This window comes from Bufo bufo, chromosome 2 (assembly GCF_905171765.1).
Source record: "Bufo bufo chromosome 2, aBufBuf1.1, whole genome shotgun sequence".
Lineage (NCBI taxonomy): Eukaryota > Metazoa > Chordata > Amphibia > Anura > Bufonidae > Bufo > Bufo bufo.
Genome location: NC_053390.1, coordinates 604,989,860 through 605,014,158, shown reverse-complemented (window position 1 = coordinate 605,014,158; position 24,299 = coordinate 604,989,860). Strand labels below are relative to the sequence as shown.

At 44.2% G+C, this 24,299-nt stretch overlaps 1 protein-coding gene across 2 annotated transcripts in view; it reads left to right on the top strand.

Moving 5' to 3' along the window:
* HADH (hydroxyacyl-CoA dehydrogenase) overlaps window positions 1-12,196 on the top strand; it is a 46,932-nt gene extending 34,736 nt beyond the window's left edge. The window contains exons 7-9 of one of the 2 annotated variants that reach the window (XM_040418386.1): window positions 8,713-8,829; window positions 11,558-11,709; window positions 12,020-12,196. In XM_040418386.1, the coding sequence (XP_040274320.1) occupies window positions 8,713-8,829; window positions 11,558-11,676 (236 nt within the window). In that variant the 3' untranslated portion in view covers window positions 11,677-11,709; window positions 12,020-12,196. Of the gene's footprint in view, window positions 1-8,712; window positions 8,830-11,557; window positions 11,898-12,019 lie in introns of those variants that run through there. The other variant, XM_040418385.1, reaches the window with a different exon arrangement.
* The last annotated feature ends 12,103 nt before the right edge of the window (window positions 12,197-24,299 follow it).

Sequence of the window (24,299 nt, the reverse complement as noted above, 5' to 3'; positions counted from 1 at the left end):
CTTCCTAATTGCAATAACCTCGGTCCGCAGATTAGGCGAGTTGCAGGCTCTATCCGTTAGGGAACCCTACCTCCGTGTCCTAGATGATAGGATCATTCTCCGACTTGACCCCGGGTTTCTCCCCAAAGTTGTATCCAGCTTTCATCAGAGCCAGGAAATTACCCTGCCTTCCTTTTGTCTAATGATAGAGAATCTTCCTTCCACTCTCTGGATGTTAGACAGGCAGTTCTAAACTATATTTCTGCTACTGAAAAGTTTAGAAAATCCGACAACTTGCTAGTTCTCTTTGGAGGAAGGTACAAGGGCCAGAAAGCCTCCCGGTCTTCTATAGCTAGATGGATGAAGGAAACTATTTGCCTGTGTTACCAAATACAAAATCTTCCGTGTCCAGTCAACATTAGGGACCATTCCACTAGGGCAGGGGTGCACAACCTTTTTTGGTCTCGGGGCCGCATTGTCACATTGCTCTATTTCAAGGGGCCGCAAAAAAAAAAGAAGTTAATCAGCACTTGTTTGCATCAGCCTATTACAAAGGCTGATGCAAAGTAAATGGGGAGGAATAATCACTACCACATTCACTGCTCCCTCATTCAGTTCTGTTGATTATTGGCAGCAAATTCCTGATTACACGGTGAGATATGCTGACAATAATTGTACGTCTTTCATCCTGATAAAACATGCAAATCAGCCGACAAACGAGCTGATCAGCGGCAGTGGCGTGCTTATGCTGTTTGGCACCCGGGGCGGGTCCTTTCTCTGGCACCCCCCCAATACTTTAAGAAAATCATAACCCCTCACAGGAGTATTGCCCTCATTGTTTTGTACAGATGTTATGCAAACATTGTGCCCCCTTCATAGTAGTTATGCCCTCATTGTGCCCCTCTCACAGTAGTTATGCCCTCTCTGTGCCCCTTTCACAGTAGTAATACCCTATCTGTGCCCCTTCACAGTAGTAATACCCTATCTGTGCCTCCTTCACAGTAATAATGCCCCTTAATAGTAGTAATGCCCATTGGCCCCTTTCACAGTAATAATGCCCAAAGTGCCCCCTTCACGGTAATAATGCCCTCTGTGTCCCCTCCATAGTAGAAATCCCCATTGTGCCCCCTTAATAGTAGTAATGCCCTCTGTGTTAGTAATGCCCATTGTGCCCCTTCACAGTAATAATGCCCACTGTGCCCCCTTCATAGTAGTAATGCCCTCTGTGCACTGTGCCCCCTCCATAGTAGAAATGCCCATTGTGCCACCTTCACATTAGCAATGACCATTGCGCCCCCTCCAGAGAAGAAATTTACATTGTGACCCCTCCAGAGAAAAAATTCCCATTGTGCCCCCTTCACATTAGCAGTGCCAATTGTGCCCCCTCCAGAGTAGAAATGCTCATTTTGCCCCCTTCACATTAGCAAAGCCCATTGTGCCCCTCCATACAATAAATGTCCATTGTGCCCCCTCCAGAGTGGCAATAAATGCCCATTGTGCCGCCTTCACATTAGCAATTCCCATTGTGCCCCCTTCACATTAGCAGTGCCAATTGTGCCCCCTCCAGAGTAGAAATGCTCATTGTGCCCCCTTCACATTAGCAATGACCATTGTGCCCCCTTCACATTAGCAATGACCATTGTGCCCCCTATTCAAAAAAAAACACAGTACCTACTCACCTTGTCCCGTTCCGGAAGCTCACATACCTCTCTACTCTGCCGGCACAGATTGCCCTGCAGCACTGTGTGGGCGGGGCTTATGCAGATTCCTGGGCTTCAGGCTCCGCCCACACATGCTGGCAGCGCGATCCGTGTCTGCAGGCTGAATGGTGGAGCGGGGAGAAGTTTTCCTACTCTACCATTCAGAGCGCCACTGGAATGAAGGAGGGGAGGAGCGCGGGGAGCTGAGTGACAGAACAGCAGCTCCCTGCGCTCCAACAATGAGCGCTTCCATCTGTATTGATGGAAGCGCTCATTGCTTCTGGCACCCACCTGAGAGCGGCACCCGGGGTGGACTGCCCTCTACCTTAGTACGCCACTGCTGCAGAGCGCTCCTTGAGAAGAAGGCAGGAGCGCTGATAAACTGTGCCTGCCTTCTCCTCGGCTCCCCCACTCTCACCAATAGCCAGGAACCCGTCCTGCTCCAGACTCCTGCTATAGTACAGGGGCAGGAGCGGTCATCCTTCCCTGTGTGGTGCTCCAGGAAGAAACACAGCAGATCGCATGATCAGCTGTTTTTCTATCCAGCAAGACGGGGCCGCAAACCTTGGCTCCGGGGGCCGCATGCGGCCCACGGGCCGCAGGTTGTGCACCCCTGCACTAGGGCCATGTCTTCCTCTCAGGCAGAGAGAGCTGGGGCATCCCTGGAAGAAATATGTCAAGCTGCCACTTGGTCCAGCATTCATACATTTATAAAACACTACAGCCTGGATCTTTCCAGATCCTCTGATCTGTCCTTCGGACGGAAAGTCCTCCAGGCCGTAGCCCCCCCCCCCCCCCCCTTAACTGATATTTTTTTTTTATATCTCCTTGTATGCCGTCGTGATGATGCTATGGAAAAACCGGAATTAGTCTTACTGGTAATTCTGTTTCCATGAGATCATCACGACGGCACGTTATTCCCTCCCTACATATATTTCTAAATTTTAACTTTGGAGGGTCTCCAGAAGGTATGAAGCAATACCTTTTTCACTGTTTATTTTTGTCACCACCGGGTTACTCTGTGTGATTTTGGAAACACTGGTGTTGGTGGTGGGAGGGGGGTATTTAACCTTTCTCTGTTCCTGCCCCTACAGAGGTCAGGGGTCAATCTCCTTGTATGCCCTCGTGATGATCTCATGGAAACAGTATTACCGGTAAGACTAATTCCGTTTTTTTTAGTCATTTTTTCAGTGACCAATTGGTAGATCTAATGGTGGAGCAGACGAACCTGTACGCCCAACAGTTTGTTGCTCAACACCCGGGCTCCTTTTTGGCTAGGCCCGGTGGCTGGACTCCAGTCAGTGCAGCCGAGATGAGGACATTTTGGCGCCTTGTGCTGAATATGGGCCTAGTCAAGAAACCTAGTGTCAGGCATTACTGGAGTGGGGACGTCCTCTACCAGACCCCACTTTACAGTACGGCCATGACACGCTCCTGGTTTGAGGCCATCCGGAAACGCCCTCATTATTCAGATAATGCAGCATGTCTTCCCCCCCCCCCCCCCCCCCCCCCGCCCCGAGGTGATCCTGCCTATGACCGTCTGTATAAGATACGGAAGGTCATCGATCACTTTGGGGCCAAATTTGTACAGGCCTATGTACCTGGAAGGGAGGTCGCGGTTGATGAGTCTCTCATTGCGTTCAAGGGGAGACTCCTTTTCCGCCAGTATGTACCCTCAAAGCGGGCGAGGTATGGCGTGAAGCTGTACAAACTTTGTGAGAGTACCTCAGGGTACACTTAAAAGTTTTGTGTGTACGAGGGGTGAGATTCCCGTATTCAACCCCCAGAATGTCCCCCCACTCTGGGTGTTAGCGGGAAACTTGTGTGGGACCTTTTGCACCCACTGCTAGATAAGGGTTACCACCTTTACGTGGATAACTTTTATACTAGTATCCCCTTGTTCCAGTCCCTCGCCACCAGATCCACGTCCGCTTGTGGGACCGTGCGGAAACCTCAACGCGGCCTCCCTGCCCACCCCCTCCAGGTACCTATCCCCAGGGGTGAGACCCATGCCCTTACCACTGGAAACCTGTTGCTGGTCAGATATAAGGACAAGAGGGATGTCCTTGTACTGTCCACAATTCATGGTAACGGCATCACCCCTGTCCCTGTGCGAGGTACCGCGGCAACGGTCCTCAAGCCCGATTGTATCGTCGACTACAATCGATATATGGGAGGATTTGATCTCTCTGATCAAGTTCTGAAGCCAGGCATGGTACAAAAAAGTTGCGGTCTTCTTCGTGCAGGTTGCTATGTATAACTCTTTTGTGCTGTCCCGGAGCGCTGGCAACACAGGGACATTCCATCAGTTCTATGAAGCAGTCCTCAAGGCCCTGTTCTTTTCTGACCGGGAAAGAGCAGGCCGGAGTAGCTCGGGAACTGGAGGCGCCCGGATCGTCCCTGGCCAACACTTTCCAGGTGTGGTCCCCCATACTGGAAAGAAAGGACGAACCCAAAAAAGGAGCAGAGGGTGTCACAGGAGGGGATACGGAAGGACACCACTACTCAATGTGACACGTGCCCTCATCGTCCGGGCCTCTGCATTCTTGTTTGCTTCAGGGAGTACCACACTTCCATAGAGTACTAAATTTATATCCCAATGTAGCCACTGACAATTGGATAAAAAAAAAACTATGGTTCTCAGACTTGAAAAATTGTGAAAACTAAAATTATTTTAAAAAAGTATACAAATTAGGTATCTCCGCGTCGGTAATAATTTCCTCTATAAAAATAACCCATGACCCAACCCCACAGATTAACACGGTCCAAAAAAATAAATAAAATGTTTTGTATCAAAAAGGATAATATAGTCTAAAACCTAAATAATTGTAAAGAAAAGTAGACTTATTAGGTATTGCCGCGTCCGTAAGAATCTCCTCTATAAAAATATCCCATGACCTAACCCCCCAGATTAACACGGTCAAAAAAGAATTAAAAACCGGGCCAAAACAGCTATTTTTGGCACTTTTCCATTTCAATCCGTTTTTTCCGGTAACAAAGCAAGGGTTAACAACCAAACAAAACTTAATATTTATTACCCTGATACTGCAGTTTACAGAAACGCCACATTTGTGGTCGTAAACTGCTGTATCACTAAAAGGCAGGGCGCAAAAGGAAAGGACCGACATGGTTTCTGGAAGGCCAATTTTGATGGCCTTTTTTATTGACACCATGTCCCTTTTGAAGCCCCCCTGATGCCCCCCTAGAGTAAAAACTCCCTAAAAGTGACCCCATCTAAGAAACTACACCCCTCAAGGTATTCAAAACTGATTTTACAAACTTTATTAACCCTTTAGGTGTTCCTCAACAGTTAATGGCAAATGGAGATGAAATTTCAGAATTTCAATTTTTGGTAACCTTGCCTCACAAAAATGTAATATAGAGCAACCAAAAATCATATGTACCCTAAAAATAGTCCCAACAAAACCGCCACCTTATCCCGTAGTTTCCAAAATGGGGTCACTTTTAGGGAGTTTCTACTCCAGGGGTGTTGAAACAGGACACGGTGTAAATAAACCGGTCCATAAAAATCAGCCCTCCAAAAACCACACGGCACTCCTTTCCCTCTACGCCCCGCCGTGTGGCCGTACAGTAGTGTACGACCACATATGGGGTGTTTCTGTAAACGGCAGAGTCAGGGCAATAAAGATACAGTCTTGTTTGGCTGTTAACCCTTCCTTTGTTAGTGGAAAAAATGGGTTAAAATGGAAAATTTGGCAAAAAAATGAAATTCTCAAATTTCATCCCCATTTGCCAATAACTCTTGTGCAACACCTAAAGGGTTAACAAAGTTTGTAAAATCCGTTTTGAATACCTTGAGGGGTGTAGTTTATAGAATGGGCTCATTTTTGGGTGGTTTCTATTATGTAAGCCTCGCAAAGTGACTTCAGACCTGAACTGGTCCCTAAAAATTGGGTTTTTGAAAATTTCTGAAAGATTTCAAGATTTGCTTCTAAACTTCTAAGCCTTGTAACATCCCCCAAAAAATTAAATATCATTCCCAAAATGATCCAAACATGAAGTAGACATATGGGGAATGTAAAGTAATAACTATTTTGGAGGTATTACTATGTATTAGTACTATTAGTACTATGTAAATTTGGTATTTTTTTTTTATAAATAAAGAAAAAATAATTTGACTTCATTTTACCAGTGTCATGAAGTACAATATGTGACGAAAAAATGATCTCAGAATGGCCTGGATAAGTCAAAGCGTTTTAAAGTTATCAGCACTTAAAGTTACACTGGTCAGATTTGCAAAAAATGGCCTGGTCCTTAAGGTGAAATAAGGCTGTGTCCCAAAGGGGTTAAAGGGAATCTGTCACCAGGATTTTGTGTATAGAGCTGAGGACATGGGTTGCTAGATGGCCGCTAGCATGTCCGCAATATCCAGTCCCCATAGCTCTGTGTGCTTTTATTGTGTAATAAAATTGATTTCATACATATGCAAATTAACCTGAGATGAGTCCTGGTATGTGAGATGAGTCAGGGACAGGACTCATCTCAGGTTAATTTGCATATGTATCAAATCGGTATTTTTACACCATAAAAGCACACAGAGCTATGGGGACTGGGTATTGCGGATGTGCTAGTGGCCATCTAGCAACCCATGTCCTCAGCTCTATACACAAAAACCCAGTGACAGAATCTCTTTAAGCTAAAATTTGTGACTTTTCTCCCACTTTGCTGCCATCTAGTGGACACATAATGAGCAGCAAGTCACTTGATGTTTTTTTACTTTTTTCTGACACACAAGTAAATAAGCATACAGAGTGCTGCAAGGTTCTCAGCTAGCACTGTTTTGTATATGTAGATCTCTATGGACATATTTCATGTCCGGTATAGTCTTCATGGGTAAGTAGACACCAACCTCAGGACTCGCTCTCTCCCTGTGCCAATGACTATTCATCCTGGGCAGAATGCATCTATGACTATAGAAGTAATGATCTTGTGTAAAGTTTGTGGAATTATTGTGTTTTTAAGAATTCTGATCAGTTTTAAATGGAATTGGGTTCGACATTTGACTATGTGACATAAAGAGCATCTGTTACCCTGTTAAACCAAGCATGCTGTCTGATAGGGTTGATCATGGCGACTAGAAGGAGCCCTTTCTCTCTTATCTTTAGCTACATGTAAATGAGGTGCTCGGAGCACAGAGGGGCTGGCTTAGCCCCTTGGAGCACCGCTGCACTTCTGCCTCTCCCCATTACAGGGGCGAACTGGGAACTTAACCTGGTCCTGGGGAAAAAAAAACTAAAAGCAGACACATTTTTAAATGGATCCAAGTCGACAGAAGATGGGGTAACACAAGTAGGCAGCGTCAGAAATGCCATAGGGCAAAATCCCATCCCATCATAACCATATACCACAGTGCAGAACAGTATACTGCCCCAAACGCTGTCCCTCTCTGGTGGCCACCAATAGCTGCCACATTCTGTCCAACAGTTGTCACTGATGCCTGTATTAGTCGGGAGAGAAGCGTTCCTTCCCGGCAATTGCCTGCTTGTTAGCGGAGGAGACCCCTGCTAGTACATGCATTAATCTCCTCCAGAGAGGGGAACACTCCTGCTCATACCGAATCATTGTCTGTCGGCAGGAGATCATGATTGAACACCACGCTGGCAACCAATGATTTTTAAACCTGTTGAAAGGTTTGAATTGCCCGATGAACGAGCATTGGCTAATCACTGGCAATATTACACTGCCAGATCATACGAATGCTTGTCAGCGATGATCTGGCAGACAGTCTACCAGTCTAATACATCCTTAGGGCTCATGCACATGACCGTATTTTCTTTCCGTGTCTGTATCGCTTTTTTTGTGGACTGTATGCAGAACCATTCACTTCAATGGGTCCACAAAAAATAAACGGAAGTTACTGAACGTGTGCATTCCATTTCCATGTGTCCGTTCTGCAAAAAAATAGAACATGTCCTATTATTGTCCACATAATGGACAAGAATAGTACTGCTCTATGAAAGGGCCAGCTGTTCCGTTCCGCAAAATACGGAATGCACACGGATGTCATCCGTTTTTTTTGCGGAACGCAAAATACATGCGGTCATGTGCATGAGGCCTTAAGGGTGTTATTTCACGTCAGCAAATGGCATTCATCATGTAGAGAAAGTTAATACAAGCCACTTACTAATGTATTGTGAGTATTGCTTCCTTTGCTGGCTGGATTCATTTTTCTCATCACATTATACAGTGGCCGTGCTTTCACATTATAGGAAAAAGCACCAGCCTATGTGAGCTCCCACTGTCCCAGCCACCAGAGAGGCCGGTGCTTTTTCCTATAGTGTGCAAGCACGACCACCGCTGATGGATTGCAGGGTGGTCGTAACCATGGAAACGAGCAGTGTATAATGTGAAAAATAAATCCAGCCAGCAAAGGAAGCAATATGGACAATCACAATACAATAGTAAGTGGCTTCTATTAACTTTCTCTACAGGATAAATGCCACTTAATGAGGTGATACAACCCCTTTAAGATATGGAGTAGGGGGTTAAGGGGGTGAGATGCAGCTACAGCCGTTGAATTCGGGAGGGCATGTGCGGTCACTGGTCGGGTACATGGGTGAATGATTCTCACAGCGTTAATTACTGCTGAGAGCTCATTGTTTTCCCTGTAAGGTTTATGGCTAGTCCGCCCCTGCCCCATTACCATCTGCCTCCCAGTGAGATTGACCGGGCCATGCATCGAAGCAGTGAGGGTGTCTGGCCTTGTCGATTTCACTGGGGAGGGGATTGGCAGGAGAAAGAGGCGGAGGTGAAGACCCTTGGTGCACCGAGCACCTCATTTGCATATTGCTAAGATAAGAATTTCTCTGCATCAGTAATACTTATTCTAGTCGCCATGATCCCATCCCATGAGTAGGTAATGAATTGTTATGGTGGGCGACTCCTTTAATGAAATATTGTCTTATTTAAATCTACATACCTCCTTCTATGGCAACAACAACTGTCCCTGTGACCTACCTGGCTTTATGTTTATTACGTGTTAAATGAATGGAATGTATAATCTTGTCTTTAGGTCATGCATCCAAGGAAGACATTGATGTGGCAATGAAATTGGGAGCCGGTTACCCAATGGGTCCCTTTGAACTCCTGGATTATGTTGGACTTGACACTAGCAAATACATCATTGATGGTAGGCACAGTCATTTATTTGAATTGGCAAAAGATAGTATGTCATTGTATTTACCTGCTAAAGTAAAGGGAATTTTTTATTTTTTTTGCAGAAACAGCGCCCCCATCTGCTCATTTCAATTAAATGAGTAATAGCTGCAGTACCAGACACAGCCCATGGACACATGTGGCGCTGTTTCTGGAAAACAGTAGACACATTTTGCTAATCCTGGACAACCCTTTTAATACCTCTCAGATGTTATGCAGTAGTTCTTTAGGATAGGTCATCAATATCAGATCGACGGAGGTCTGACACCCGACACCCCCTCCGATCAGCTGTTAGAAGAGGCTGAGTGTTCAATGAGCGCTGCGGCCTCTACCTAGGACATGTGAAGTCAACGTACATTGGTCACATGGCGTAGTTGCTGCTCAGCCCCATTAAAGTGAATGGGGCTGAGCTGCAAAACCAAGCACAGCCACTGTACAATGTACGGCGATGTGCTCGGAAACTGCCTCGGGTTGGCTGCTCTTCCCAGAGCTCCGGGGAGCGGGGCGGCTCCTTGATACAGCTGATCAGCGGGGGTGCCGGGACTCAGACCCCCACCTATCACTGTATAACCCCATTAAACAGGTTATCTGTTTTGCTAGACCCAGAATAAACCCTGTTTGCCAGACCTGAAGTTTTCCGCCACTGTTACTGCAGGAAGAATTCACTCACTGATCATCTCCAGTGCCTTTGTAATTGTGCTGGGTCTTTCAGAGCAAGCTGTACTCCTTAGCGCTTATGCAAATGAGCATGTGTGCCCGTATTGCAGACCGCACGCACGGCAGGTCCGCAATATACGGGCACTGGCCGTGTGCACTCTGTATCACGGTTGTGGGCCCATTGACTTGAATGGGTCCACAATCCTCAAGATACGGAGTGGAGGCACAGATCGGAAGCACTATGAAGCGCTTCTGTATTTTTTTTCTCTAACTCCGCATCGCAAAAAAAAAAAAAATAGAACATATCCTATCTTTTTGCAGTGCAGACCGTCTCTTGCAGATGGTGCCCTTGCATTGCAGACCGCTATTTGCAGTCCACAGCACGGGGCTCACATGCTCGTGTGCCCTTATCTGAAGTGATAGTAAAGGGGATATTCATGGCGGAAATTTATTTCTTTTATTTTTTATGAGCTTCTTCCCCCTGATAGCAAAAATTTTTCTCTTGACCAAGCCATCCATACTGCATATTGAAATATTTTATCTCGGATACAGAAGTTGGCAGAGGAATAAAAGAATATCCAGTACTTAATAGGGTTTTCCAGGCTCTTAATATTAATGACCTATCCTCAGAATATCACATCAATGGGGGTCCGACACTCGGCACCTTCGCCAATCGGCTGTTTGAAGAGAAGGTCGCGCTCTTTGTTAGCTCAGACTTCCCTTCGTTGTTTAACTGCTTGCCGTCGACATCGCAGCGGTGAGCAAGTGTGAGTACAAGAAGCTGCCCCATTCACTTCTATGGGGCAGCTCCTTCCTATTTAAAGGGGTTCTGTGACCTTGTTTTAGGTTATAGAGCTGCGGACATGCACGGCTAGATCGCCACTAGCATGTCCGCAATATCCCGGTCCTATAGGGCTGTGCGCTTTTATTTTGTTTCAAAAATGATTTTAGAGATTTGTACATGAGCCTTGTAAGGTGCCCAAGGGGCTGTACGAACCTTCCTGGTGCCCAGCCACGCCCGCCTGTGAAGGAGCCCAGCACTGCCTGCCTCCTCCGAATCTCCTCCTTTCGACACAGTTAGATTGCCGTAATCTCGCGATGCGCGAGCTTGCGCATGCGCAGTTCCTTCCCTGAGGCTGATGCCAGCACAGGAAAGGAACACTATGCCGGCACTGCGCATAGGCGATCTAGCCGTGCATGTCCGCTGTTCTATAACCGAAAACGAGGTGACAGAATCCCTTTAAGTGTATAAGAAGGGGAGCCACCATGCCATAGAAGTAAATGGGACGGCGAGCAGGTAAACAATGAAGGGAAAGCTGATCAGCGGGGAGTGCCGGTTGTCAGCCCCCTACCGATCTGATATTGATGGCCTCAGTTGCCATGGTCAGTAGTTTGACAGATGACGAGGCACTCTCTGTATCCGATCACCTGATGAAAATTCAATACAGTACTGAAGTACTGCAGCGTATTGTACAAGCGATCATAGGTTCATGCCCCAGAAAGACTGAATTAACAAAAAATGGGTTAATCAATGTTTTAAAAATATAAAAAACGCAAATGTAATTATTTTTTTAAAGTTTCCTGTTTTACCATATAAAAGAATATAAAAAAAATTTACATAAATGGTATTGCCACGTCTGATTTATCTCGTAGTGAACGCTTTTTAAAAAAAGAAAATCCCAATGGCAAAATTGCTGTTTTTCAATCACCGCCCCTCCAAAAAACAATTAGCAGAAAGTGTCACCATAATCGTGTTGACCCGCAGAATATGTTTATCATTTTGTTTTTTTGCTATTTTTTTATTTTTTTTTGGGCCATAAAAAGCAAACTCAAGAAACCATGGTAGAATTGTGTTTTATTCCCCATTACACCTAGCTGTCCTATAAAAACGAGCACATCCCACCCATAAAACAAAATAAATAAAAATTGGCGCTATACAAAGCATAAATGTCGTTGCCAAAATTGACTTGGCCCTGAAAGGGTTAAAGCAATGTCTACCTATTTTGTATTATCTTGAATTCTGCTAATGCCGCCTTTTCCCCCAGGTTGGCACCAGATGGAGCCTGAAAACCCCCTTTTTGCTCCCAGTGAGTTGCTGAATAAACTAGTTGCGGAGAAGAAACTGGGAAAGAAGACTGGAGAAGGCTTTTATAAGTACAGATAGTTTCCTTTGCTGCACTGTGAACCTACGGTATATTTTCTACAGTCTCTCTTGCTTGCTATATGATTGCTATGACCATTTTTCGGATCACTTCATACGTCCATACTCTAGTGCCTTACAGCAAGGATTATCTTTTTATGATCAAAATCCGTTTGTACATCGGCTTACAACGTTAATATGTCATAACCAAGCTGGAGTCAATAAAAACCAGTCGTGTGACGCTGCCGCCGTTTACCGATCAGTTTTAGCTTGTCCTGCTACCTGTCTTCGTGCAGCTGACTTGCATGTGGATGACGCCTCTGTTTGCACATTCATGTCTTATTCCCTTTTCCTGTCCAATACTTATCAAAGCGGAATTTCTACCAGGACCCAAGATCCGATCTAGGAGCCACATTCTCTGTCACTCGCATCAGGGCCGTGTGATATGATTGTGGGATGCCTATGGTTATCATGGCTATAGGCATATACAGATTATGCAAAAGCATTATAGAAACGATCAGATTGTTAAGTCCCCTAATGGGACAAAAAAAAAAAATTGTTAAGAAAATTGCAAAATTGTTTTAAAAAAATAATTATGACTAACACAGTGAACAATATACGCAGAAAATACTGCAGTAAAATTGCATTTTTGTCATTTTTCTGATCCCCCAAAGAATAATTTAAATAGGTAAATGTACCTCAAAATGGTTTTATAAAAAAAAAAAAATGGCTCTAATATGTCATGCAGCCACATCGACAGATAGGTAGTTTTGGCTCTTTAAAGTAGGAGAAATACAGTGGTGCTTGAAAGTTTGTGAAGCCTTCAAACTTCTATAGTTCTGCATTAATTTGACCTAAATCTACATTTAGATTTTCACAAAAGTAGATAAAAATAACCAACGAGTCACAAATATTAGACTAAGTCATTTATTTATGGAGGAAAATGATCTAATATCACATGACTTGGTCATTTATTTATCTACTTTTAGGACTTTATATGAAAATCTGGTTTTCGGTCAAATTTATCCAGAAATACAGAAAATTCTGAACTTTGCGTTGCAATCTCCGCCTTCCTTGCCCCGCCCCCTTTTTTTAGACCTGGTGTGAGCGGGGAAGAAGACGGCTGTTTTAGGCGTACAAAATGGTCCAGGACAGCAAAGCAGCTGTGTTACATTTAGAAGTGGCGGAGGATCCGCCGAAGTTATGTAGAGGCCGGCGCCTCTTCGGAACTCCGGCCGATCCAGCAGCAGGTATAGGGGTTATTAAGACCGCCATCTAAAATGCTGGTCTTAATTAATGTCCCACTATGTTCCTATGAAGCCTGTAGGAAGAAATGTTTGGCAGCTTCTGTTCATTCAGGACAGAAGCTGCCGCACAATGCATCCGGCTCCTTGGTCGGGGGGAGCTGGAACACACCTGAAAGCGGGCACTTTCAAGTTTTAGCGCATCCAGATGCCATGGTCACGTTTGACCGCACATCTATAGGGTTAAATGTCTGCGACCGGCATTACCGCTCGTTTAAAATAGCAGGTACCTGGTGGCCATGCTACCCACTCGCAAGCAGACGCCATTTTTAAATGCCCGGCCGCCAACGTGAATTTACATTGGGTGGTCGGGATGCCACAGTGAATAGCTCCCTATGTTAGGGCTGCAGTAAACGATTATTTTAGTAATTGAGTATTCTACCGATTATTTTTACGATTAATAGAGTATTCTAATAAGAAAAAATGAATTAATAGACTGTTTTTCTTTATAAAAACAAATCAGACCCCCTGCCATCAGTCCACAACACCCTTCCCACTGTGCGATCAGCCCAAGTGCATCAGTTTCTCCCAGGGCCATCAGCTCCACTATCCCCCAGTGCCATCAGCTTCTCCCCCCAATGCCACCAGCTCCCCCATGTCATCAGTTCCTCCCAGGCCCATCAGCTCCACTATCCCCCAGTGCCTTCAGCTCTCCCCCACCCCAGTGCCATCCGCTCTCCCCCCAATGCCACCAGCTCCCCCATGTCATCAGTTCCTCCCAGGGCTATCAGCTCCACTATCCCCCAGTGCCTTCAGCTCTCCCCCACCCCAGTGCCTTCAGCTCTTCCTCCAATGCCACCAGCTCCCCCATGTCATCAGTAGCTCCCCCTCCCTCTGCCATCAGCTCCCCCACTGCCATAATTTTTCCCACTCCCCCTCCTAGCCATCAGTGCACTAGCATTTTGCAGAACGGAATTGCGGACCCGCACTTCCGGGTCCGCAGTTCCGATCCTGAAAAAAATAGAACATGTCCTATTCTTGTCCGCAATAGCGGACAAGAATAGGCATATTCTCTTAGTGCCGGCAATGTGCGGTCAGCAAAATGCGGAACGCACATTGCCGCTGTCCGTGTTTTGTGGATCCGCAAAACACACACGGATGTGTGAATGGACCCTAACTGGTGTAATTTGTAGAAAATTTAACTTCCAATGTGTGAAAGTATTATTTGGGGGGGGGAACATTTTCAGTCCCCATTTTTAAATCTGCCATATTGAATTCAGCTCAGGGGGTCATGTGATACATCAGTCATGTCTAGAAGTTACTCAAACGCTGGAAGCGTCAGTTTTAACCTCTCTTTACCTGTTTAGGCGTTAGGTGAGGTCAAAGTCTGGTAAACCATCTGCCGGAGGCACATAGTTTAGCATTTAATCCAGTCATTGTGAACATGCTGAAGAACTGCAGGCGATATTTCACATTACTGTAGGATTCAACATATTGAGCCAAGGATGGAAGATAGCAGCAATACAGGTAATAGAATGCATACATGTAGATACATGACAAAATTACAGCTTCCTTCATAAATTATTGTTGATGAAAACTGGAAGACCCCTTTAAAGGGTTAAAAACTGTCCTGAGGATGGTGATACAGTTGAGTTTAGGAAGGCACCGGATGCTCCTAGCATTAATTAATGCTTAGAGCATCAGATCATTGTGGCTGCGAGGAGGGCTCGGGAGTCCCCAGGGGTATCGACCCACTGAGACCTTTCCCTGTAGGGTCTATGATCATTCCCTCAGGACACTACTGAAGCGGTCATGCAGGGTGGAGGGTCACGAAATCGTTTAGTGCAGAGGCCCAAGGACGCTGAATATGGGAGAGCCACCTCCTGGACACTTGTGGTCACTGCACAGAGGGGATGAAACCTTCATTTTGTTGGTCAAGCAACTTGCATGACCATCATTCTAGGTATGTCTGCACTGGTCTTGGTCATATATTGCTATCAGAAGTTTTTTTTAAGGGATCGGTTCCAATCAATTTACTCGATCGATCATAACAGATTGAGGATTTGCTTTATTGTTCATGATTAAACACTACAGCGGAAATTTATCATAGACGGCTGTTTGCGCTGCCGGAGGATTTGCTTAATTTATGACTAGACGCACACCTCGTTATAAATTTGGCGCATCCTCTGCCAGTCTATGCATCTACACTGTGAAACACTGAAAATTGGTGTAAAAGAAGATAAATATTCTGACCACACTTTTCCCTGCCCTTGCCACTCCGCCTTATTGGAAAGTGGCAAAGGCGGCGTAGAAATGCCACTTGCGTCTAGATAGATGCAGTCAGGTTAAAGTCATAAACGCAGGGATTGTAACTTTTTAAAGCCAGAAAATTGGCGTAGGTGGAGTGATAAGTTCCCCTCCTATGTTATTAGTGTTTCATTGCATGCACATAAACAATATTTGCAAAGTTTGATTAACACTCTGGGGAATTTCTGCATTAATGTATGTTGTGATCCTGCAGTGAATCTCTCAAACTTCTCTGCAGGAGGGCCATTAGATTTTACTCCAAATGCTTTTTTATTTTTGTTGATGATGGAAATATAATTTTTTGCATTTGGGTTCAATCCATTGTTGAGAATCAGGCACCATTTTCAAGTCAAATACCAAGTACAATGAAAATAATATCAAATGTGGTTTATATCATCTTGTATAAGGCTTGCCTCAATGAATTGTAAGATGATTCCAGTTTCTTATAGACGTATCCTTAATTTATGACATATGCTTTAAAACTAGTGGAAAAGAAAATTTCTAGCTCGTATCATTGGGGGGACACAGGACTGTAGATATAGCTGCTGCTGCCACTAGGAGGCGACACTAGGCTGAAAAGTGTTAGCTCCTTCTCTGCCCGGCTATACCCCCGCCAGCCTGGAGAAGAGCATACCAGCTCGTGTCCACCATGCTTTTGCTTCACAGCTGTGTAAGACGGCGACTTGGTCTTCCTTGCACACGTTCACCAAGTTTTACCAGGTGCATACTTTTGCATCAGCGGACTCTGCTCTGGGCCGCAAGGCTTTGCAGGCAGCAGTGTCTTAAGCTTCCGCGAGGACGTTTTGCATGGACTTGTGGTTCTTCCTTCCCCGTGGACTGTTTTTGGAACGTCACACGGTCCTGTGTCCCTAATGATACGAGCAAGAAAACAAGATTTTTGTGGAAAATCTCTTTCTCGCTTAGTTAATTGGGGGACATAGCTCCCACCCATTGTTTTCTATTATTGCTGCAGGTGATGGTGGTTGGTTTGCGGGTAGGGTCCTCAGTTCGGGTTCAGTCCTACTGGCATTAGTCGTGTTATGGTTTGTTTCATGTATGTTTTTCTCCTACTTCTTGGGCACAAACTGATATGCTCTCTCCAAACTGGAGGGGGTATAGCTGTCAGAGGAGGAGCTAACACTTTTCAGCCTAGTGTCGCCTCCTAGTGGCAGCAGCAGCTATACCACAGTCCTGTGTCCCCCAATGAGCTAAGCGAAAAAAAGATTTTTACAGGCGAGTCCACAAAAATCTTGTTTTGGCCATGTTCATACTACATTATATGCTTCTCCAGAATGAAAATGAACCCAGCCACAGAGGATATATAGGCCCTTCCTAGAACATGAAGTCCTTGGTGCAGTGATGACAACAGGAGCGGCTAAGTAATGCAATGATATCACATGATGGAATGACCTAAATACTACTGTAACAGCTGCACAAGGGACTTCATAATTTGCCATTGTTTTACATCATATCTTATCACGTATGCACTGCCCCAGCATGTGATGTGGATGTGATGGCAAAAGGGTTAATCCACCTCCACTTTACTCCATCTTCCACTTGGGCTGCACCCCAGATACTTGCTGCCACCACTTACCAAATTCTATGATCTGCTGGGTAAACTGACAAACACTCAAAAGTTTAATTGCTGTATGAAAGGCTATGGATTCTTTTAGGGTATACAAGGACCAAATGTATTAAAGTTTTAAGCTTTGGTTACAAATGTAAAAAAAAAACCCTAATAAAATGACCTACAAAACAGTTATGAAAGGAAGAAAATGACAGAAGACCTAACACACAAACATTTTTTGCTCCTTGAGAGTAAGAAAGAGCAAGGAAACGCTTATTTTATATTTTCAGGTTCTGGTCAGTTCATTAGTCAAATGTCGGGTTGATGACTGCACAGTTGGATTTAATAAGGGGGCAAGTACCCGGAGTATTAAATCCTTCATTGCTCTGTAATTCTCCCCACTATAAGGGATGTTCAGTTTGAATGAACATGTGTCCATCTGCCCATCATACAAGGCTAATGTGTCAAATGTGACACTCTCTTATCCAAGAGATAAGCTGCGCTGGGGCCCCTGCCATTGAAGTGAATAGGGGCCATGTTCTTCTGTTTAAATGGAGCGGCAGACATGCATGAGTGTTTGTCACCCCATTCAGCTCTAAGGGACTACTGAGATAAGACCCATCATAAGAGTACAAGTGCTCTGCTATTTCCAACAGTTCCATAGAGTTGAATGGAGCGGCAGCGCACATGCATGTCCACCTCTATTCAAATGGAGGAATACAGGCCCCATTCTTATATTCAGCAGGTGGTCCAGCGGTTGGGTCCCCGACAATCAGGCATTTATTCCCTGTCCTGTGGATAGCAGATAAGTTGTTTTAATGGGACAACCCCTTGGCCAACTGACAAGGCAATTCTCGGGAACATAATATTCTATCTTTAATCAGAGGGGAGAGAGTAATATGCAGCAATCATTCCCCTGTAGGAATGAGCAATCGCCACTGCAGTCGCTTGCACCCATACAGATTTATTGTTTATAATAGATTGGGGGGGGATGGATAACAGTCTGGGGAAAAAAAGCTGCACTGTCAGCATAGTCTCCATAGGAAATGCTCCTTGGATTGACTGATGAACTGAGGGACCATTTTCTATAAAGACTATGGCCCAGTGCTGAATTAAAGGGCTTGTTTGGGCTACAGATATTGATAACCTTTCCTTGGGGTACATCATCAGTATCAGTCCGACTCCTGTCACCCCCACTGATCAGCTATATATCACTAGCATGATGGCCCCTTCAAACAGCTGCATGATAGGACCCCCTGCCAATCTGATATCGACCTATCCTGAGGATATCTCATCAATATCTGTAGCTCAGACAATTTTCTGTGGGAGAACATTCATTCATTCATACATTTCGAAGAAATGTATCCAGCACTGACTGAGATAAAAACCGAATCTCTTTAGTGAAGTGTGCAAAAATACATACAGATAAAAGTTGACGCATTTTGGGCAATGCTATTGAAGGTATTTATATGACATCTATATGCATTACTAATATGCGTTTATTGCTACTTAGGCTACTTTCACACTCTCGTTTTGTGCGGATCCATCATGGACGGATCCGTTCAGATAATACGACCGTCTGCATCCGTTCAGAACGGATCCGTTTGTATTATCTTTAACATGGCCAAGACTGATCCGTCTTGAACTCCATTGAAAGTCAATGGAGGATGGATCCGTTTTCTATTGTGCCAGATTGTGTCAGTGAAAACGGATCCGTCCCCATTGACTTACATTGTGTGCCAGGACGGATCCGTTTGGCTCAGTTTCATCAGACGGACACCAAAACGCTGCTTCCACCTCCAAAGCGGAATGGAGACTGAACTGATGCATTCTGAGCGGATCCTTTTCCATTCAGAATGCATTAGAATGCAAACTGATCCGTTTTGGACCGCTTGGGAGAGCCCTGAACGGATCTCGCAAATGGAAAGCCAAAACACGAGTTTGAAATTAGACTAAACCGACGAATACTTTAAGACATATTGTCCTCAGACAATTATGAATTTATTGTTTCAAATAATAATGTTTATAGCATAGGTTTCTATTGCTTATATACATTTATTATTTTGGCTTATTTATTCCTTAGTTTTAATGATGATAAACCAAATATGTGAAACTTGTATTATTTATTGCAAGTATCATTATGCGTTTTTTTCATACAGAAATGTGAACATGTAGAGAAACCTTCGCTTTTCATCTTTGCTCACTGGGCGTAGCACATCATTGTGTTTTAGATCAGCTTGCAGACTATTCCACAATCCGTGACGTATCCTGTTCTTGTTATTGATTGGCTCATTACCTTTATGTAGTTTAATCGCAATGTCCATTGTGTATTTGTGAGCTTTGACAAAGGGCAAGCCTTACCCGAAACGCGTCAACTTTGCACACTTCAATAAAGAGATCCGGTTTTTATGTCAGCCAGTGCTGGATACATTTCTTTACTTTCAAGTGGAAGCTCCTATCCTCCGTGACCCGCTGACGAATCAAGCACCTGTAAGGTCTTACATCAACTGAGCCGGTAAGGGTGTATACCCATTAATTTCAAAAAGGGTCACAATGTACAAAAAAAAATAAAAGAAGCATTACTCCTCCTCATCGATCCACTGCCGTTTCAAGAATGGCCCGGTCCCTGCTGCTTTTCACTTCCTGGTCCTGGTCCGACGCACTAGAAATAATTTCTAGCTCTAAGGTAAGTCAAACGTTTGGAGTACTATAATGTGAAAAAGCTAAACTAACAATTTTTGCTTGGCGTTGCATGATTTTTGATGGTTTTAACCTACTTACTTAGTACATCATTTCACCATTTACCTGTGAGCCAGCTTGCCCAGAGCCCACTACTATACTTGTACATAAATAGCTAAGGCCTCTTTCACACTACCGTTTTTTTTTCCTTTTTGCGTTCCGTATACGGTCCGTATACGGAACCATTCATTTCAATGGTTCCGCAAAAAAAACTGAATGTGTTCCGTATGCATTCCGTTTCCGTTTTTCCGTTCCGTTGAAAGATAGAACATGTCCTATTATTGCCCGCAAATCACGGTCCGTGGCTCCATTAAAGTCTATGGGTCCGCAAAAAAAAACAGAATGCATCCGTATGTCTTCCGTAGCCGTTCCGTTTTTTGCGGAACCATCTATTGAAAATGTTATGCCCAGCCCAATTTTTTCGATGAAATTACTGTATATGCCAAACGGAACAATGGATCCGTTTAAAAGGGCCGCAAAACACTCAAAAAGCCATACGGTCGTGTGAAAGAGGCCTAAATGAAAGAGGTTGTCCTGTACTAGATAAATGGCCTGCTGATTTTCTAGAAACAGCGCCATGATAGCCGTGTGCTCTGTGTTTGGTATTGGAGTTCAGCTCTATTCACTTAAATGGGGATGAGTTGCAATACCAAACGCAGTCCATGGAAAACTCCTTTAAGCTTGAGAGCAGTAACCAGAGTGACAAATGCACGTCAGGCATCAACGGCACATGCTTTACCTGCTGCTTCTAGGAAACGGTACAAGGAAGGAAACTCCACATGCAGCTGCTTCTACTGTCTGAAGCCCGCTTCTTGTTTGAGGAGATAACATAGTTCTGGTGGTTACCTGCCCTTAGAAGTTTTGTATTCGCTAAACAGACACTTCCTGTGATTGATGCAGCAAGACTACCTGTTTTGTCCTTGTCATATTCCTTCCTAGCAATGGCTAAGACTGATTTAGAATTCACTCTAAAGCCAGTGAGAACGGAGTCATTTCTTCTAGGGGATACTACAGATGACCTGGCATGCACAGTAAAGTATCCAGCCTCTTGGTCCTGGTGATGGTCTCTACAGTCATCCAGTTTGTTCTCTGCAATTTTCCTTTAGATTGGTTTGATAATCATGCAGAGCTAATTAATGGGTGCTTCTATTATCTAAATTGCTTCAAGCCTAGACAACAGCCAGCTGGAAACCATTTCACCTGCTTTCTCATTGAAAGCTCTATCTAACTATTGATTAATATATCAAGGGGAGAAAAACAGAAGTGGATCACACATCCACAATGCTATGCTTAGATCTAAACTGACCTCGCTTCTCAGCGCAATATTAGAGTGCACAGCCCCCTATACTGCATGCTGTACAAGAGGCATTGTCGGACAGCAGGGTTGATGTTTGACTCCTGGGTCCTGCCGCCTACTAGGGCAGTGCCGCTTTGTCACCACAGTGTGCTGCGCCTTTTTTTCAGAGTAGGTCCCACTCAAAGAGGCTACCTTGGTGGGGTGAGTGGGCTTATGCCTTATGATCAAAATGTACACTAATGCCTCTTGTACAGCATGTAGTATGGGGGCTGTACACTTTTATATTGCGCTGAGAAGCGAATTTAATTAGATCTAAGTATAGCATTGTGGATGTGTGCTCCAGTTCTGTTTTTCTCCCCTTGATATACCAACTATTGATTAATGCATGGGGTGTTATTTAAAGGGAACCTGTCTCCACCACAATGGCCCCCAACCACTGAGATTACCTCACAGCTCTGGTCATCAAGTCCCCATTGATGTTTTTGGGTAGTTCTTCCAATGGCTAATGTTGCAAAACCACTTTACTCCTTCCACACACCTAACAGTCCATTTGCTTAAGAACTCAAAGGGCCATCAGTCTTGACACTACAAGTCCGTTGAAATCAGAATGAAAGCAGCAGGACATCAGCTGAACTTTGTGACTCACCCGCCGGACATGGGATAGTTGGAAGGCATGTTTGTCCCCCTGACGTCTGAATGATAAATCTGTCTATTTCTGCCTTGATACAGAAGTAGGGGTGTATTTTTGCTGGATAGGCCATCAATATCTGATCTGACTCCTCTTAAGTGCTTACCACAGTATGATGCCTCCTATGTACCTTCCCACACATTATGGTGCCCTTAAGTTTCCCCTATAAGTACCCTACCCCACCACACAGTATTATCCCTGTAGCCCTAATTTTACTTTTACTATGATAAAAACAAAATCCAAAATTACAGCTTTCCATATTTATTACTTTTGACTCTTTATATGAATGGCCTATAGGCCATCAAAAACTGGGCAGATGGATCCAACACTTGTACTGTAGCGCGGCACCCACTCACTTCAGTGGGAGCAGTACTGCAGTAACCTCTACACAATGGCCAAAGGTGTGTATTTTTGGAACCTACTGCTGGCACCAGAGCTACTTTGGAACAGCTGATCGGCAGGAGTGCGGCGTATCAGACCCTTGCTAATCAAATATTGATGAACTATCCTGAAGATAGGCCATCAATATAAAAGGACCGGAAAACCCCTGTTAATGACTCCGAAGTTTCTGGGGTTTCCTGCAGTTTTACAGCCAATAAAGACTTGTTATTTTTCTAAACCTTTCAAAGTAAACTCCTATTTGGATTGTAGTATGAACCAGAACTGTGCCTTCCAGTAGACATAGTGATTGTTTGAATTAGACCCCCTTCTTTCCTTGGATATAATGATAACAATATGAAGGCCATTAGCAGAAGCATTACTATAAGTATAACCGCCTGCACAGGGAGATGAGCCTGTAAATGTTGCATATGCATACACCACCCTGTGTTTGAGGCAACAGATGGTCAGATGGTTCTGGTTTACTCAGGAGGACGCCAAATGGGAAACGGATATGTGTCAAAATTAAAAACAGATTAAACAATAAAATACCTCAATGCCTTTGAAAAGAGGCTGTGAGGTTTCATATAACTTACACTGCAGTAATCTGTTCTATAACCGAAGCTACAGCTGTTTGCCAATCCGCAATCATATGCACACATACTGTATATAACGCTTGTTGCCATACACTAAGTAACCAGAGTGAATTTATTGTAATGCTAAGTATAGAGCAAAGAGGGGTGGTTAGTCTTGTGTCCTTCACTCCAGCACTAAGGGCATCTGCTAGGAGTTTCTATAGCCTCCTTATGTTTCTGTGGTTTTCCTTGAGTATGCAAACATGTTGGCAAGTTATACAATGATCAAATTCTTCATGAACTCAACCTTAAAAGGGTTTGTCCCAACATTCATTGTCAAAGTAAAAAAGCATGTACATAAACGTAATCTTCCCACCCAGGGGAGTACACAGATCTCAGAATGCCCAATTGCAAGACTTACCAACCTGCCATTTAGTCACTCCCAGGAAACACAAAGCGCCATGCCCTGGATTTCTGACAAAGTTACAATCTTTTTCATTAAGTAGAAGAAATTTTAATAAATAAAAAAAATGTAATAAAAAAAGTCACCCTCAACCTTGCCCACTTTATCTGACTTCTGTGTTGGAAAAAGTGGAACTGTTGCTTCAAACATATGGCACTCGTCCCGAACACTGTATTTCTCAATGTATTTACACCAGACAGCTGGCATAAATACACTAACAGATTGTCTGTCTGCTTCACTTCACATATTATAAAGCTGGCTGGCTGCAGCTACCACTAGTGGGAGCTCAGTGTGTAAGAATTTATAGTTACCATTCTCTGCAGTGGAAGCTGTAATCATCTATTTGCACTGGGCTCCCCCTAGTGGAAGCTGCATGAAAATGTTTTCACATTGGGAACAGAAAAAGTTTAGCGCCGGGTACCTCCTCCCCAGGCACCACAGCAGTCATGGGGTCTGCCTCCATTAAAGTTATGCCACTGTCTCCGAAAAAAGATACAAAACATCCCGCACAATATGGTAGTAAATATGCGGATGTGCATGGCTACATTTATAAAATCACTGAAAATAATGCACTAAAACAATAGATGCAAACACAATATATGGACTCACTCTAATGATAAAATCAGAGACTCTCAGCCAATATATTTTAATCAAAACACATCTGTGCCCACCTACCCACGCCACGGTGGTCTCAGGCAGGTCCTACTCTAAACCTACCTATGCCGTACGGTCATCTACAGTCGTGGCCAAAAGTTTTGAGAATTACATAAATATTGGAAATGGGAAAAGTTGCTGCTTTAAGTTTTTATAATAGCAATTTGCATATACTCCAGAATGTTATGAAGAGTGATCAGATGAATTCCATAGTCCTTCTTTGCCATGAAAACTTAATCCCAAAAAAACCTTTCCACTGCATTTCATTGCTGTCATTAAAGGACCTGCTGAGATCATTTCAGTAATCGTCTTGTTAACTCAGGTGAGAATGTTGACGAGCACAAGGCTGGAGATCATTATGTCAGGCTGATTGGGTTAAAATGGCAGACTTGATATGTTAAAAGGAGGGTGATGCTTGAAATCATTGTTCTTCCATTGTTAACCATGGTGACCTGCAAAGAAACACATGCAGCCATCATTGCGTTGCATAAAAATGGCTTCACAGGCAAGGATATTGTGGCTACTAAGATTGCACCTCAATCAACAATTTATAGGATCATCAAGAACTTCAAGGAAAGAGGTTCAATTCTTGTTAACCACCTCCGGACCGCCTAACGCACGGATGCGTCCGGAAGGTGGTTGATTCATTCCTCCTGGACGTATCCGTGCGTCATCTCGCGAGACGCGAGATTTCGGTCAGAGCCGGCCCGCGCATGCGCATCGCGGGCCGGCAAA